The 14,097-nt window shown below is 42.4% G+C and overlaps 1 protein-coding gene across 2 annotated transcripts in view; it reads left to right on the forward strand.

Moving 5' to 3' along the window:
• PLEKHA8 (pleckstrin homology domain containing A8) overlaps positions 1 to 9,114 on the forward strand; it is a 29,915-nt gene extending 20,801 nt beyond the window's left edge. Inside the window, exons 11-14 of one of the 2 annotated variants that reach the window (XM_065665982.1) lie at positions 430 to 560; positions 1,062 to 1,132; positions 2,439 to 2,500; positions 3,439 to 9,114. In XM_065665982.1, coding sequence (XP_065522054.1) covers positions 430 to 560; positions 1,062 to 1,132; positions 2,439 to 2,500; positions 3,439 to 3,636 — 462 coding nt within the window. In that variant the 3' untranslated portion in view covers positions 3,637 to 9,114. Of the gene's footprint in view, positions 1 to 429; positions 561 to 1,061; positions 1,133 to 1,224; positions 2,404 to 2,438; positions 2,501 to 3,438 lie in introns of those variants that run through there. The other variant, XM_065665983.1, reaches the window with a different exon arrangement.
• The last annotated feature ends 4,983 nt before the right edge of the window (positions 9,115 to 14,097 follow it).

Genomic DNA, 14,097 nt, shown 5'->3' on the forward strand with positions numbered 1-14,097 from the left:
TGCTAAGTGTAATCAAGAATTTGCAGCTTAGCAATTGTCAGAAGGTAGTCTTGCTTAGAGCGGAAGCATGGGGCAAACAGGACTTCGCTTGGAGACTAGGTTGCGTTAACTCCTGTCCCCCAGTGTGCGGACATGTGAATCCAAAGCGTTTTGTCACACAGGTTCCATGGAAGTCTTTGACTGAGATGGGTTTTTGTGGTGGCACTACCCAGATGGCTAGCCAGATGTGCCTGGAGTGGTGCTCTGGGAAGGCATGTCCAGCATGGCAGCGCAGTCATGCCGTGGGGAGTGCGTGACATGGTTGGGTATCTGTGGTATGCTTCTGAAGGGAAGAGTTCTGGTAAATAGGTGGTATTTATAGGACAGGCCACTCCTTTGTCTTAAAACCTAAAGCTTTGGCTCTTGGTTTGTTTTGGTTTTTTTCCTCAGAAAATAAACCAGAAATTTATAACCAACAAGGAAGAATTTGATACTCTTCAGAAGATAGTGCTGCATGAAGTGAATGCAGGTGTAGCACAAGTTAGAAACTCTGCTACGGAGGCTCTCCTGTGGCTGAAAAGGTAATAGCCTTGTATCTGCTCGCTATGAACTGCTGAGGTTCAATGAGGGACCTTTCACCAGTGCATGCTTATTATGTATGTGGAGCAAATCAATTACTTTCCACAGGCTTCATTAATCCAAATTGGCTAGTTTCAAGATTAATATGTCATCTGTGGTTGTATCACTGCAGTTTTGCCAAAAGGCCCGCAAAAGCGATGGCAGGCAACCGTTTTTCCCATAAAAGTGAAGTTACAGTGAGTGACTGATCTTTCTGGGCCAGAATATCAAGCGGGTGATTTCCGGCTGTGGCAGAAATGTTTTAGCAAAGCGTTTTTCCTTGGGCTGGGAGAGAAGCTGCAGGTTGTGCCTGCATTTTTTTTTAATCCAGATTGAAAATAACACCTTAATTCTGAGTTTTATTGCACTTCTGAGTTGTATTGCAACTTTAGGGGCTTTGTTACACTTCGGGTTACTTTGTTATAAACATGGTTTCTTTCTATTTCATGGGTTCATCCTGACAGAGGCCTAAAGTTCTTGAAAGGGTTTTTGACAGAAGTGAAGAATGGGGAAAAGAATATCCAAACAGCTCTGAGTAAGTGCCAGTTGCTTTGTTCTTTGTGTGCTTCTGAATTTACATACTTGGCTGCTTTCCTACTCATTTAGAACCTGTTTTCTTTTCTGCAGTGACTAATGATGCAAGTAATCTCCAAGACATAACTTTTTCTGAAAACCACAGTTTTGAAAATGGCCACCTTCAAGCGGATTATTAGATAACTGGTCAATGTTGATTTAATAGCAGATAAAGATTTCCTTAACTGGCATACTTTTGACAAGGGAAAAAAGTATTAATTCTGTTTTCTCCTGTTTGCAGCAGGAGTGCTCTGGAATTTATAGCTGCTGTTGTGTTATGGTTTTAGTTCCTTGTGAGATTGGCCATCGCTCTTTGAAATCACCTCTTTGCCGGCATGGTTGTGAACTGCCTGTATCAATTAGAAGGGAACTTGTAACAGAAGTGAAGGATTTTTTTTCCAAGTACACAGTTCCTGACGCTTACCGAATTAGACTAGTGCCCACAGCAAGTATAAAACAAAATACAAACCTGCCTTAGACTTGATGTGGTTATCCCTGAGTAACCAGAAAAATGCAGAGGTGATTCTTCAAGGTGAGCAGCTCAGGGAAAGTGTGATACAATGTCAAATACTTAAAAAATCAACTGATGAACAAGAATATGAAATTACAACAGTAACAAACTTAATACTGGGAAAATATGGCTCAGAGCTGTTTGGCTTTGTATATACAAAGTTTGTATATGAAAGTGGAAGTGCCTAGGAACATAACAAGGGTCTTCATCAAAGGCTACACTCTGGGCATTCACAAGAGATATCCTGAGGGTTATTTTAGTAAAGGCCTGGTGCTTTCTGTTCTAGCGATCCTCAGAACTGGACCTTCAGATGTGAAGATGGAGTTCTTGGTTAACGCCCGAGCTAACCACCTTGTTTGAGGCTGGCTAACCATAATTTTGCGGGATTGTTTAACCCCATATAATATGTTGTCAGATTTGCACTGAGCTGAGTTCTAGACAGTAGAAGAGGTGTTAATTATGAAGTACAGGTAGTCAAATAGAAATTACATTTGCCTTCCTATCTGTTAGAACACTTACTTGCTGAGGATGTGTTGAAGGAGATTTGACAGCAAAGCTGAGACCCCAGTGCAAAAATCCTATATCTGTCATCAAGGTTCATTTATAACTGTGGTGCTCAGAAACAGACTTTTTTTGCATCCAGTGACAAGAATATATCATATGAAAGTAATTTCTAAGCTCTCTTTGTGATGCAAACTTAAAACTGCCATACATCTATCTCTTGATTTATTTGTTTCTTATTTACTTTTCCTTTAAGACAATGCTTATGGAAAGACATTACGGCAGCACCATGGGTGGGTTGTCCGCGGGGTCTTTGCAGTAAGTATTTATCTTGCTTGCTGATGAAGGTGGGAGTCTTGTTCATGCGATCTTATGTTGTGTGTAATTAATAACCTATGTTAAAGTTCTAAGCATTATGATTAATAGATGCTTTTGTCCAACCTAATTCTCATGGTGAGGATTATGGCTATCACTATGTTTAGTATTGGGATTTCAGGGTGAAACCTGCTTTCAGGTGCCAAACCAGATCACGCTTGCATGTACACTTTGTTCATTATGTGTTTTTTCAGCACAGTCTTGCAGGGCTATTAAATTAAGAAATTAGAGTTTGAGGTTGCTCTTTCTGAGGATTGATCTGTCTTTGGATGTGATCATTCAAGAAGGTTTAGTGCAGAATGTGTCAGGATTTGTAGTAGAATATATCGGCTAGAGGAAATGGTTTACTTTTTGTCCAGTCTGGCAGCTCCCCCTTGTGTTTATCACTGGAAGTTATCACTGAGACTGCAAAAGGAGAAAGGAAAGCTTCATCCAGGCAATCATAACAGAGACTTCAGCTGGGAGAAACAGAAATGTTGGGGAGAGCTTTCTGAAGAGCATTTTGAGAATGGGACTTTAGTGCAGTAGTATGTGACACTGGGTTGGGAGTTCCCCAAACAAACTGTACTTTATTTGGGGTTTGTATTTAGTGTATGTTATTTATCAGTACAAAATATGGTATACAGACACTCCCTAAAAATCAGGCTTCCCTGAAGATGATTTGGACTGGGGATCTATGCAGGGATAATAAGAACAGTAAAATAAAAAGATGTTAGGCTTCCTGCCTGTAAAAATCCTTAACATATGCATGTACACATAAATACATTAAAGCTATGCAATCCAAGTGCAATGAGGGATGTCTTAGAAGTTTTTCTTGGCTTTAGTTAGGTTTCTTTTCCTGTCCTGTTTTGCAAATCTGATAGCTTTGTTTCCTCTCCCAGTTAGCTTTAAGGGCAGCTCCAACTTACGAAGACTTTGTGGCAGCTCTGTCTGTAGAGGATTGTGATCCTCAGGAAGAAACATTTTACAAAGGAATGCAGAGGGACCTCAACATTTACTTACCAGCCATGGAAAAGCAGCTAAATATCTTGGACACTCTCTATGAAGTACATGGTTTGGAGTCAGATGAGGTGGTATGACTACAGCAAGACCACGTCTTAAAACTTCAGGGACTGTGTCTGTTAACAAAGATTTCTTTCATTTGATTTATTTTTGGACATCGTTTCTGTTCATTGTATCTTTTCACGTGGGAAGGGTGTTGTGAGTGTTTTGGGGGAAGGGTATGTGTGAGTTTTACTTTTTTGTTACATTTGGACTGTGTTTAAAGGCAGAGGTACTGTTTCGTTTTGGGTCATAACTATGTCCATGATGAATGTTTTTGATTGTTTCTCTCCTGCCTGTGTGCTTCCTCTTCACCTCATCAAATTAACAGAGCAGAATTTGGCCTTTGCTCCCTTAGAAGAGACCTGCGTATGCAGTGCAGCACTGGGATGTCAACACAGTGCCCAGGCAGGCACTGCTGGCTCTGGCTTTCCCATGCTCTGTGCCCACTCCATGTGACTGTGTAGGACAGAGGTAGAGAATTATAGTTAGCACGGTAGTAGAAGGGCACCTAAATGCCAGCGTATAAGGTATGTGGTGACCCTTAATTTGGGTTGCAGCTTTTTAATATAACACCTCCTCAGTTATTAGAGGGATCTTCACCACAGGTGTATGTGGCTGGTGGTCTGAGCTTCCCCAGGAGCCAGCCTTTGAAACTAGGTGTCATGTTCCCTGACCAGCTCCCAGTATGTGTTATGGTCTCCCTGTCAGCTCCTGCCAGTGGTCCACAAGAAATTTGCTGGCACAGATGGGCAAAGCCCAGCTAATTTCAACAGTGCTTCACACAAGCAATTGAAGATCATGTCCATCATTCTGGTTTATTAAAGTTTGGGTGGTTTTTTCTATGTGCATTTAGGGTTTTCTTAAATTCACACAAAAACAAAGTATTTGCTTTTAAATTTAATACAGCTGGTAGTTTAAGAAGCAGATTTCATTAAAATCCTTCCTAAACTGCCATTATGAGCAGTGACTTCATGAAAGTGGATATGAAATGAGTAAAGCATAGGGGAAGCTAGAATTTCTCATGGAGCTGTCACACTGTTATTGGGCCAATTACAAACCTAAAATCCTGAAATGACATACAAGTGACTGGAAATTAAGAAGGTAAGATTTGCCCTTTTTCCCATTTTGCTGATGCAGATGAAAATGTGCTCCTTCACACTGCTGCTATTAAAAACAACAAGGGAGTTCTTTTACCTAGTGATATGGAATGGACAAAATTCCTGGTTGTGTTGATGAGCAGAAGGTTGCCTGTGAATTACTGACTGGCCGTTCAAAGCATAAGCAGGTCTTTCAGTGGTAACCTAGGGCTTCACATGGCTTTGTGCAACAGTTGAGTTTAACTCATATGCAGGAGAGAAGGCTGTGCTAGTAAGGTACTTATAATTAGTAAATCTTCATAAATATAGAAGTCAGTGTTGCCATACAGGAGAAGTACTGGCTTTTCTAGGCTAAAAACCATGTTGTCAGTAAAATGAATGTACTGCAGACCTGCTGCCCTGCATTGCTCTGCAATGGGAGCCTCTCTGCACATTGAATACTTGATCCTTTTTAAAGAGCCTAGCATTGTGAGCTTTAAGGAAAGCATATGATGCTTGAAGAAAAGACCAAACCTCACACTTGCTGTATAAAGCAAGATACCAGGGCTTTAATTAGGCATTTGAACAGTGCAATTTCCTTGTTCCTGTCATCTTCTCTGAGTTGTGCCTATCTGTAGTTCCTACGTACTCTAAGAGGAATCAGAAGGATGTGGGGTTTTTAGTCTTTTTGATTTTCTTAATTTAAGTAGTATATATTTATGTCTGAGTACCAAGTTAAATTGACCAAAGCTCCATTCAATTATTTCACTTCTTGCAGTGCTAAAAATGAGTGAGAAGTTCAGCTTCCTGCTGCTTCTAAGCATGAATGCAAAGAAACTACTCCTGGAGTAGAACAACTAACTCTCCACCCAGCATGGTTTCTTCAAGGTTTTCAGCTGTTATGTGGAAAACTTTGCTGTAATAGTTTTTAGCTGAATGCTTTGGAAAGGTAATGGAGACCATAATTCCACAAAATATCAGCTGGAAGAGATCTCTCTTCTCTAGAAATTAACAGTCAGATCATGACGAAAATTGAGTTCCCTTTTTGCTCTAAGCTTTTCCAGTAGCAGGGAAGTGTATTCAGCACTTAAAGTCTTGGAGGTATGTTTGAGTTTTCTGGTTTTGATTGGTTGGTTTTGTTTTGGTTTTGTTTGGTTTGTTTTTTTTTTTTTTTTAACTATCAGGAGAACCACTGGTTTGTTAGTAGTGTATTATACCCAGTATTTGATGCAAAGAGTCAGGAGGCTTTATTTCATAGACAGAGAACTTTACAGCTTCATTGGTTCATTAGCTTTAGCAATTACTAACTACTACTGTTCTTCTTTCTTCTAACAAATACAGTGGTCCACACTGTGTATCCTCTGATCAGTATGGCACCCTGCCTCAGAGCAGGCTTCCTTGTCTTGCTTTTCTGTGTAAAGTTGGTCTTTCTGAACTCTGGAATTGGTGCTTGAGAATGTTTTTAGGAGACCGTGGCTTCCGGAGGCTCCTGTGTGTTTGTTGTTAACAGGGGCCTTCTCTTGTAGGGACGGAATTGAGCAAAGTCTCCTTGCCTTCAAAACTTGTACTTCACCATGCACTTCTCTTGCAGGGTGTTGAGCACTTCTAAGACTTACAAATGCTATCTTTCCAGACAGGTCACCACTGAGAAAGAAACCCATGCACAGTACTGTAGAGCTGAACTCCAGGTTATACCCCTAAGGATGCAGTAGACAGATGACCAAGAGGAAGCGTATACACTGCTACACAATTCTTTTCCTGTGATGCCAATTTGGCAAACGGGATTGCTTTTGATTTTAATAATCATAGAGAGCAAGCAACTGACTTCTGGACTTCAGATTTAGGAATGGAAAGAAGGCCGCTGTTTTCTGTTTGATTTGATTGGTTTGTTGATTTGTTAGGGTTGTTCTGGAGTTTTTTTAATGGCTGACATTTACAGTTAACCTGCACATTGATAAAAGTCCACATGGTCCCCGGATAACAGCACCCTTGCTCTGTATACTTTACATGAACAGCTTTAGTTTCTTATACTGCACTAGTCTAAAGTTTTGCATCCCTTTCCTTAGAAATGCTTTCGGCTGTTTCCTGCAGTGTCTAACAGTTGCATATTCTCAGGGATTTTACTTAGCCATGGCAAAATAAGAGTAATCACAGCCTTACCCTATTGGCATAAGGCTGCTTTTTGTGAAATTAGTATAGCTGAGCACAGAACTCTGATACAGCATATGACACTGGCAGTGTCTATCCGGTGCGCATCCCTGCTGAGACATGGTAAATCCCAAAGCAATCTGATAGAAGTGCTATCTAGTACTGAATAATGGCAGTCAGCATATTTGAATAGAGATCATACAAGCATCTTTGTAATATAGTGCCATTGGCATTAGAGCAGGGCTCTCAAATAGTTTGATTCGAGTTCTGCTTAGCAATGGGAGGCTGTTATTTATTTTATTTATTTTATTGTAGAGAGTTTTGGTTTTTTGGTTTTTTGGGGGTTTTTTTGGTTGTTCGTTTGGGTTTTTTTTTTTTTTTTTTCAACTATGTTCTGCAGCCCCCCCTGCTATTTTAACACTCCATACTCGGTTGCATATTGATGTTCTGTGACTTTACAATTGTATAATATGAACTGGATACTCAAATGCTTTAGTGTAAACTTCAGGAATCTTTGAAACATCCCATCTTGACACTGTTGTAATATGGGTCTCCCTTTAACAGATGCACTTAACTTTTAAGGGCCATATACCTTCACTTACAAGCTCTTTGTAAAGAGGATTTAGGTTATAGCTGTTTGGTTTAAAAGTGTTCCATAGTTGAAAAGTATCACTTAGTTGGCTGGATATATAAAAAGTATGCCCAAAATTGCTCCAGTTGTTCACAGGGTGCTTTGGCCAAGGGGTGTGGACCATGTTCATGTGCTGAACCTAACCCTTCTTTTCATTATTGCTTTTCATTATCACTTCAGCTGTTGTGAAAAACGTTAGGGAGCCTTAAAGTGCGTTTCAGACCCCAGAAAAGTTTGTTAGCATGTTCCTCCTTGACTGCATTTCCCTCTTACCCCACCTGGTCCCCATCCCTTCATTTCCTTCTACTGTCATCTGTCAGGTCTTCCATTGTTGCTGTCACATGAAAGCATCTCTCCATAAGAACACAAAGCAGGACATTTTAAGTGGTACAAATGTGAACTCAGAAAATTGGACCTGAATTCTTTGGCAGGCAACCAAACATCCAGTCAGATGGAGAATGTGTTGCTTTTGTTTGAACTTTCTCCCTGGTTTGATATATTTTGCTAGGAAAACCACACCACTTGGAATGTTTAATTTCACTGCTGAAATTTAAATTGGGACACTTCAGACTTGGCAGCTCTACCTCTTATGAGTGAAAGCACAGGGATTATTTTTGTTTTTAATTGACTTCTCTTGCCTGCATAGTACAGATAAAACAAAAAGAGAAGGGGGCTGGGAATAACTGAATTCATGCCATGCTGCTGCCTTCTGTAGCCTCTTTGTGAACAAACCCTGCAAACTACTGCATGCTCCAAGCAATATAAAATCACCCTTGTGCAGAAGGGGTATCATAGCACACTTACTGGCTCTGAGCAAGCCCAGGCAGTAGCTCATCCTGCTCATGGTTCACACATGGATTTAAGCATTTACTTTGTAGTTAGAACATAGGCATATGCATCACTTAAACACTCATGCACCCTCCCACTGCATGCAGTTCTTCAAAATGTGATCTTTGACTGTCATTTTTAACACCCTTTTCTTGGTAAAGGATTTCACCCCCTACATACTCCAGATGTGATGGAGGTGGATCTTATACGTGTATGTGTGTGTGTGTGTGTGTGTGTGTGTGTATGACACTTCCTTGTTTTCATATCCTGATTTCTGCTTAACACTGATAGTTATTTTTCGCTTTCATTGCGGCATTCAGGGGGTCCAAAACTTACTTTATTTAAAGCCATCTTGAAAGTTTGAGATTTATGTCTACTTGAAACCCGACAAGTAGATCGCATTCCAGAATATGGTGACTAAACTGAAAACCAAAGCAGCTTGCTTTTGTGTTTTCTATTTTCTTTTTTCAAGCCAATTTTGGGCATACATTTTACCAATGTCAAGCTGAGCTTATGGGAAGCCTTACTTATACATACTAAAATACATTACATACATACTGAAATGCATTTAAAAACGAAGAGAAGGTATATTGCCTCACACTTTAAATTTACCTAATTCTAAGGGCTTGTTCATGCCCCCAAAATCACCTGTTCAGTGTAAGCATTGCACAAGTTGTGCTTTCATAAGCAGTTATGTCCAAGATACTTTGGAGTTTCCAATCCGCATCATCTCTCAAATCATACAGCATCTGTCTCTTCTTCTGGAACATTGTTAAGACCTTTGTCAGACTTTTATATTATTTCATTATAATAAACTTATTTTAAATAAGCATGGTTTAAAATCTTGCCTTCTCCTTGCATGGATTTTGTTTCTTTTATTGCATCAGGGGGCCTAAAGTGCTCTTCAGGACTGCATCTGTTCCAGGTATCGTGTGAACAGTTGAAACCAGTATGTTTCTGGTTCACAGAAACTACCTGTATGTATCTTTGTTTGAAGAATGTTAACAAATATGGAGCCTGTTTAGATTACGAGAATAAAAGGTGTTTCTGGCATATGGTTGTGGGTTCTTGGCCAGTGTAAATACGTGAAGGCTGTAGTAACAAAAGCCCAGCAGCGTGAGAGTAAGTATCAAGCACAAGTATTAGGATGGAGAAAATGAAGTGCAGGAGATGCTGCAGGATGCTGGGCACTTCCAGACGTGGGTGCAACCAAGCTAAGTGTCTATCTGGAATATTTCATCCAAGATGTTGCTATGTATTTTTTCCTAATATTTCAATATACTGATCCAAATATATTTATTAACAGGTATTTATTCCTCTCCTTTTTCTCCTTTTGTGTCTGACACAGATTTTAGATTTGTTTCCTGCGTATCATCATTCAAAAACATATCAGCCTTAGAAAGCTTCCAGCTTCCCTTCCTAACCCTCTGAGGGATGGTTCCCAGAGAAGCGGCTATGACAGCAGCACAGGCTCAATCTTGACTTTAGGGATGAGGGAAAAAAGCTTTTCCAAGTTCCGTTGTGTTCTTGCATTCCCCTGACCTGGTGTTTCGACTTGCGAGGTCCAGTAAAATTTTCCCAGGATCTTTTGCTGTTTACCCACTGCTTTAGCAAGACATCGCCATTAGTGCAGGAGTTCCACCTGGAGCAGGGGCACCTGGAATTGGTGATACTTGTGTCCTCCCAGAGCTGTCAATCAAGGAATCACTGAGATACTGCTTCTCTGTCAGGATCCCTAATGGATCCTGGTGCCAACCAGCAGCATTTGGCTGCTTTCCAAGTGTGTACCTTGCTGCTTTCAGCAAGATGCAGTGGTGTGTGGCCTGTGCAAAGTCCTGCAGCGATGCCGAAGAGAGAGCAGATCACGCTGTTCTCAAAATCGAACAGATTTGAGGCTTCAGAACACATTTTACACCACTTTGTCTTCCTACCAGCGCTCCTGCTCCAGCTATGGCTTTCCGCCAAAATAATTTCCAATCAATTTAGCATCTGTTTCCAGTGTTGGTATCGTCAGCTCATCTGTAGCCTTCAGCAACCAGACGTGCCTCACATAGTTTCCTATAGGTCATAGTTTTCCACTTGCTTTCTTGCTTAGCAGCTGGTACCCAACCTCCTTCCTGCAAGCAAGAGGAAGACGTGTCATGCAGCCTCCGCTGTGTTGCTTGTTGCTTGCCCTGGTTTCTCCCCAGCATGACATTTGAACTGTGATCTCAGGCATTCAACACTCACTGAGCCCAAAGCTCCATGTCCCACGCATAGAGCAGCAACCAGCTTTCCCCATACCAACAGAACAAGACACTTTGCCCTGCAGCAGGACACATCTGTGTGTGCAACGGAATGTCCCTGTGAAACCTGTGCCCCTCCAAGCACCGTGACATCTAGGAGAGCTTTCTTGCCAAAACCACAGTCGGAGACCCTCATCAAGAGCAAGAGGTACCCTCTCCCTCACAGAGCTTCTTTCTGCTACCCTTGTGTTGGGGCATCACCAGTCCTGCTTTGGAAGATGTGCCAGCCAGGCACAGGGACCTTCCTGCAGGCACTTATCTGTTATACAAGTCATCTTGTCAGGAGATGCTGAACAACAAGTTGCACATTGGATCCTGCCAGGACTTTTCAGTTTATTTGCTTCAGCTTATTAAATTCCCCTTCCCCCAAAGTCTGTTAAGGATTTGTACTCTCTCACCTTTAATTACAGCGCCCTGTGGGTGTATAAATCACTGCGGCTTTACTCACCTTGCACTTCATCAGTCACCTTGAGAAGGTCGCTCTGCCTGGGGGTTTGAACCAGCCTCTGAGTGGAAGCTATTTCAAAGAACTTGGACATGCTTCTTGTCAGCCAGCCCACAAGTTTCTTTATGTGGTGCTTTATTTTCTATATTGGTCCTTTACTTACGTAGAGAGTTCATACATCCAGGCTTTGCTCCTTCTGAAACAGCACTCTTTTCTGCTGACGCTCTTCCACTTTGGATAAATTAATTAAGTATTAATTTGCATTTTCTTAAGCCTGTATCATCAGGCAGTGTGAACAGCCTGTGAGTATGTAGCTGTTACCAGTACAGGGAGAGGATTCATATGTCCACTTTGTATTTTCTTGTCCGCAGATCATCTCAAATGGAGTGCTGCTTTCAGCTATTGATATAGGTGCTTAAAAACATGTCAAAGTAGGCTGTTCCTGCACAAATGTAACTTTTCAAAGGTAACTATTTCTTATTACTCCTTTTTTAACAGAAACTGAGAAACAATCAGCTCTCTGCTGGGGGTGTCTTGCCTTAAAGGACTTTTCTTGTGCGCTTCAAACTTTGGTGAACCAAGACAGGGTCTGGAAAACTGCCATTGTGCTATTCCCTAAACAAACATCAGACACTTATTCCCTAGCTAAACATCAGACAGATATGACCATCTCTTTAAATCAGAGCTGTCAAGCATGTGTCCCTCAGTCTCAGCAGCAACCTTCAGTTGAGCTGTAACTGGTGAAGGTGCAGAGGGGAGCTCCTTCTGCTCCCAAATCCCCATGCAGTGCATCAATACAGTAGAAATTAAGAAGATTTGGACCTTCATGTGCAGATGTGCTCACCAGACCACCTGGCCATGAAAACGGGCATGAGTGTTGCAGTCATGGAGAGAAACCAGAGCCCCATGAGGCAGTCACTGTGCAGTGTTGTGTGGCGCTGCAGAAACCCCATCACTGGGACATGGTGAACAACCTTTGGGGTGGTTTTGCTTGCCTTTTGTCCCACAACTAGAGTCCCACCATCCTCAGGGCTCCAAAATACAGGGACAATATGAGTAAAGAGAGTATGGTTTTCCGCTTGCACAGTCTGTGTAACAGATACTTGGCTGCTGAATGCAGGAGGAATAATCTCATTATTCGTATGTCCTCAGGACTCGGTTCTTCCTTGCCTATGCCCAGTACAAACTCTCTTAAGTCAATCTATTTGCCCCAAGGGCCAGTCACATCAGTTCAGTCATTCCTGCTGTGCTTACCCCCTGACAAACCTACAGGACATTACCGTTTATCAAATAACAGTGTGGAGTGGAGAGCAAATATTTAACATCTTTAGAAAAGCATAAACAGCTCAGTCTCAGACAGCTTAAGGCAGAGCAAGCCTGCCAAGCCTAAGCAGCAACAGGTGCAGGTCCCTGACTTTTTGTAGAAGCTGTAATCCTGCATCATTTCATACCAGGTGTTGTCTTGCTCAGAATGTCCTGGCACAGAGCAAGCCTCTCTGCCCCTCACTGTGACTACCAAGACCTGTGAGATTGCCAGCTTTACCCTGCTGGACCCATGCTTCTGCTTTGGGGTTACTGCTGGGTTTCACAACTAATCTCTGATCAAAAGACAGCAAGACAGTAACTCGTTACTGTGATAACCAGATGGTTTATGATGGTTTGTCTGAATGCACTGGGGCATTACAGATGAAACTTGGCTTTTTATTGTACTTCTTGACCAGCCTCCCTGTGGGTTTTGGCCCATAATACACACATTTCAACAGGACACTTCAGTTGCCTCGACTATTCTGTTTCTTACCCCTAAGCAGTCATCCCCCCCTTTAAATCTGGTAACAGTTTGAAACCTAAGCAGTCCTCAGTATTACCTCGCTCGGCACGTCCCATCCTCAGAGCAGTAGTGCCAGGTAGGTAAGACGAGAAACCCGATGGAAATGCATGAGAGGAATTATACTGCTATAAAGTGTCAGGGTTACCAGGTTTCCCTGTATGTTTGCCCATCAAATAACCTCTGAGAGGAAGGCGTGGGAAGTACCAAATGTCTGACTGGCTCAGTGCAACCTCCCTCAGCTCCTGCATGGTGAACTTCATGGCTGATGGACATGAGGACAGGGAGCAATGGGAGCTCTTCTCTTCCAAACAAAATTCATCACTAAAAACTTTCTGGCCCCCCACCAGCTGGATTGGGAATAATATGGACTCCCCAAGCTATTTCCTCCTTGCTTCACCAAACTGGAGATGCTCTGGTTAAGAGGGCAAAGGAAAACAAATCTTACATACCTGCTTTTCCATTACTTAAGTCAGTGCTTGCTGGTGGTTAAATGGGAAATGCCATTGTGTGCCTCTTCCTCCTGGGAGGGTGACGGTGAACGGCTGTCATCCCCCACTGCTCACTCCGCACCAGGGATGCTGTGACCCCAGGCAGGTCTCTATCTCCTCTCCAAGATGAGCCCTGGAAGCTTCCTCCCATGCCTGGTACAAGGGTCAAGCACATATATTTTGCCACAGGCTTGAATTTAATGCTGATGTCAGTTTGTTTGCTTGTAAATGGTGGCACTTTAAACTGGCTGAGAGAGGGTCATAAGTTGCTGAGTTTCTAAATATACTCAATGTGCTGCAGTGAGAGGAGGTTTATGTTACCTCCTCTTCCTCCTGGCTGATTTATTGTCCTGTTACCTCAGATCCCTGCTCCATCAGGGCTCTGCGTTTGTGTTGTCACACACCAGCCGGGCAGGCCCCAGCCATGCCTGCAAAACAGCTCTGGGATTGCTTTGTCTTTCCCTGTGTCCTGCAGAAGATGCCACTGGTAACATTAGCCCTGGGGGACAATGGGGACAGCCTGACACATGGCTTTTCCTGAAGAGATGCACGTGTGGCATCTCTTCCACCCTGAGCACAATGGCCAGAGAGGCTCATGCTCCCTGCAGCACTGCTTAGCTTGATGGGCTCAGCTCCATGGTTCTCCTTTCCCAAAGAAAATGCTAAGCAGCAGGCCGTGCAGGGAGGGATACTTGTTCAACAGTGGGTGCGATGGCAGCAGCAAAATACAGCTGTTTAAACCCTATTCTCTCTCACTCAGGAAGATC

This window comes from Lathamus discolor, chromosome 2, assembly GCF_037157495.1.
Source record: "Lathamus discolor isolate bLatDis1 chromosome 2, bLatDis1.hap1, whole genome shotgun sequence".
Lineage (NCBI taxonomy): Eukaryota > Metazoa > Chordata > Aves > Psittaciformes > Psittacidae > Lathamus > Lathamus discolor.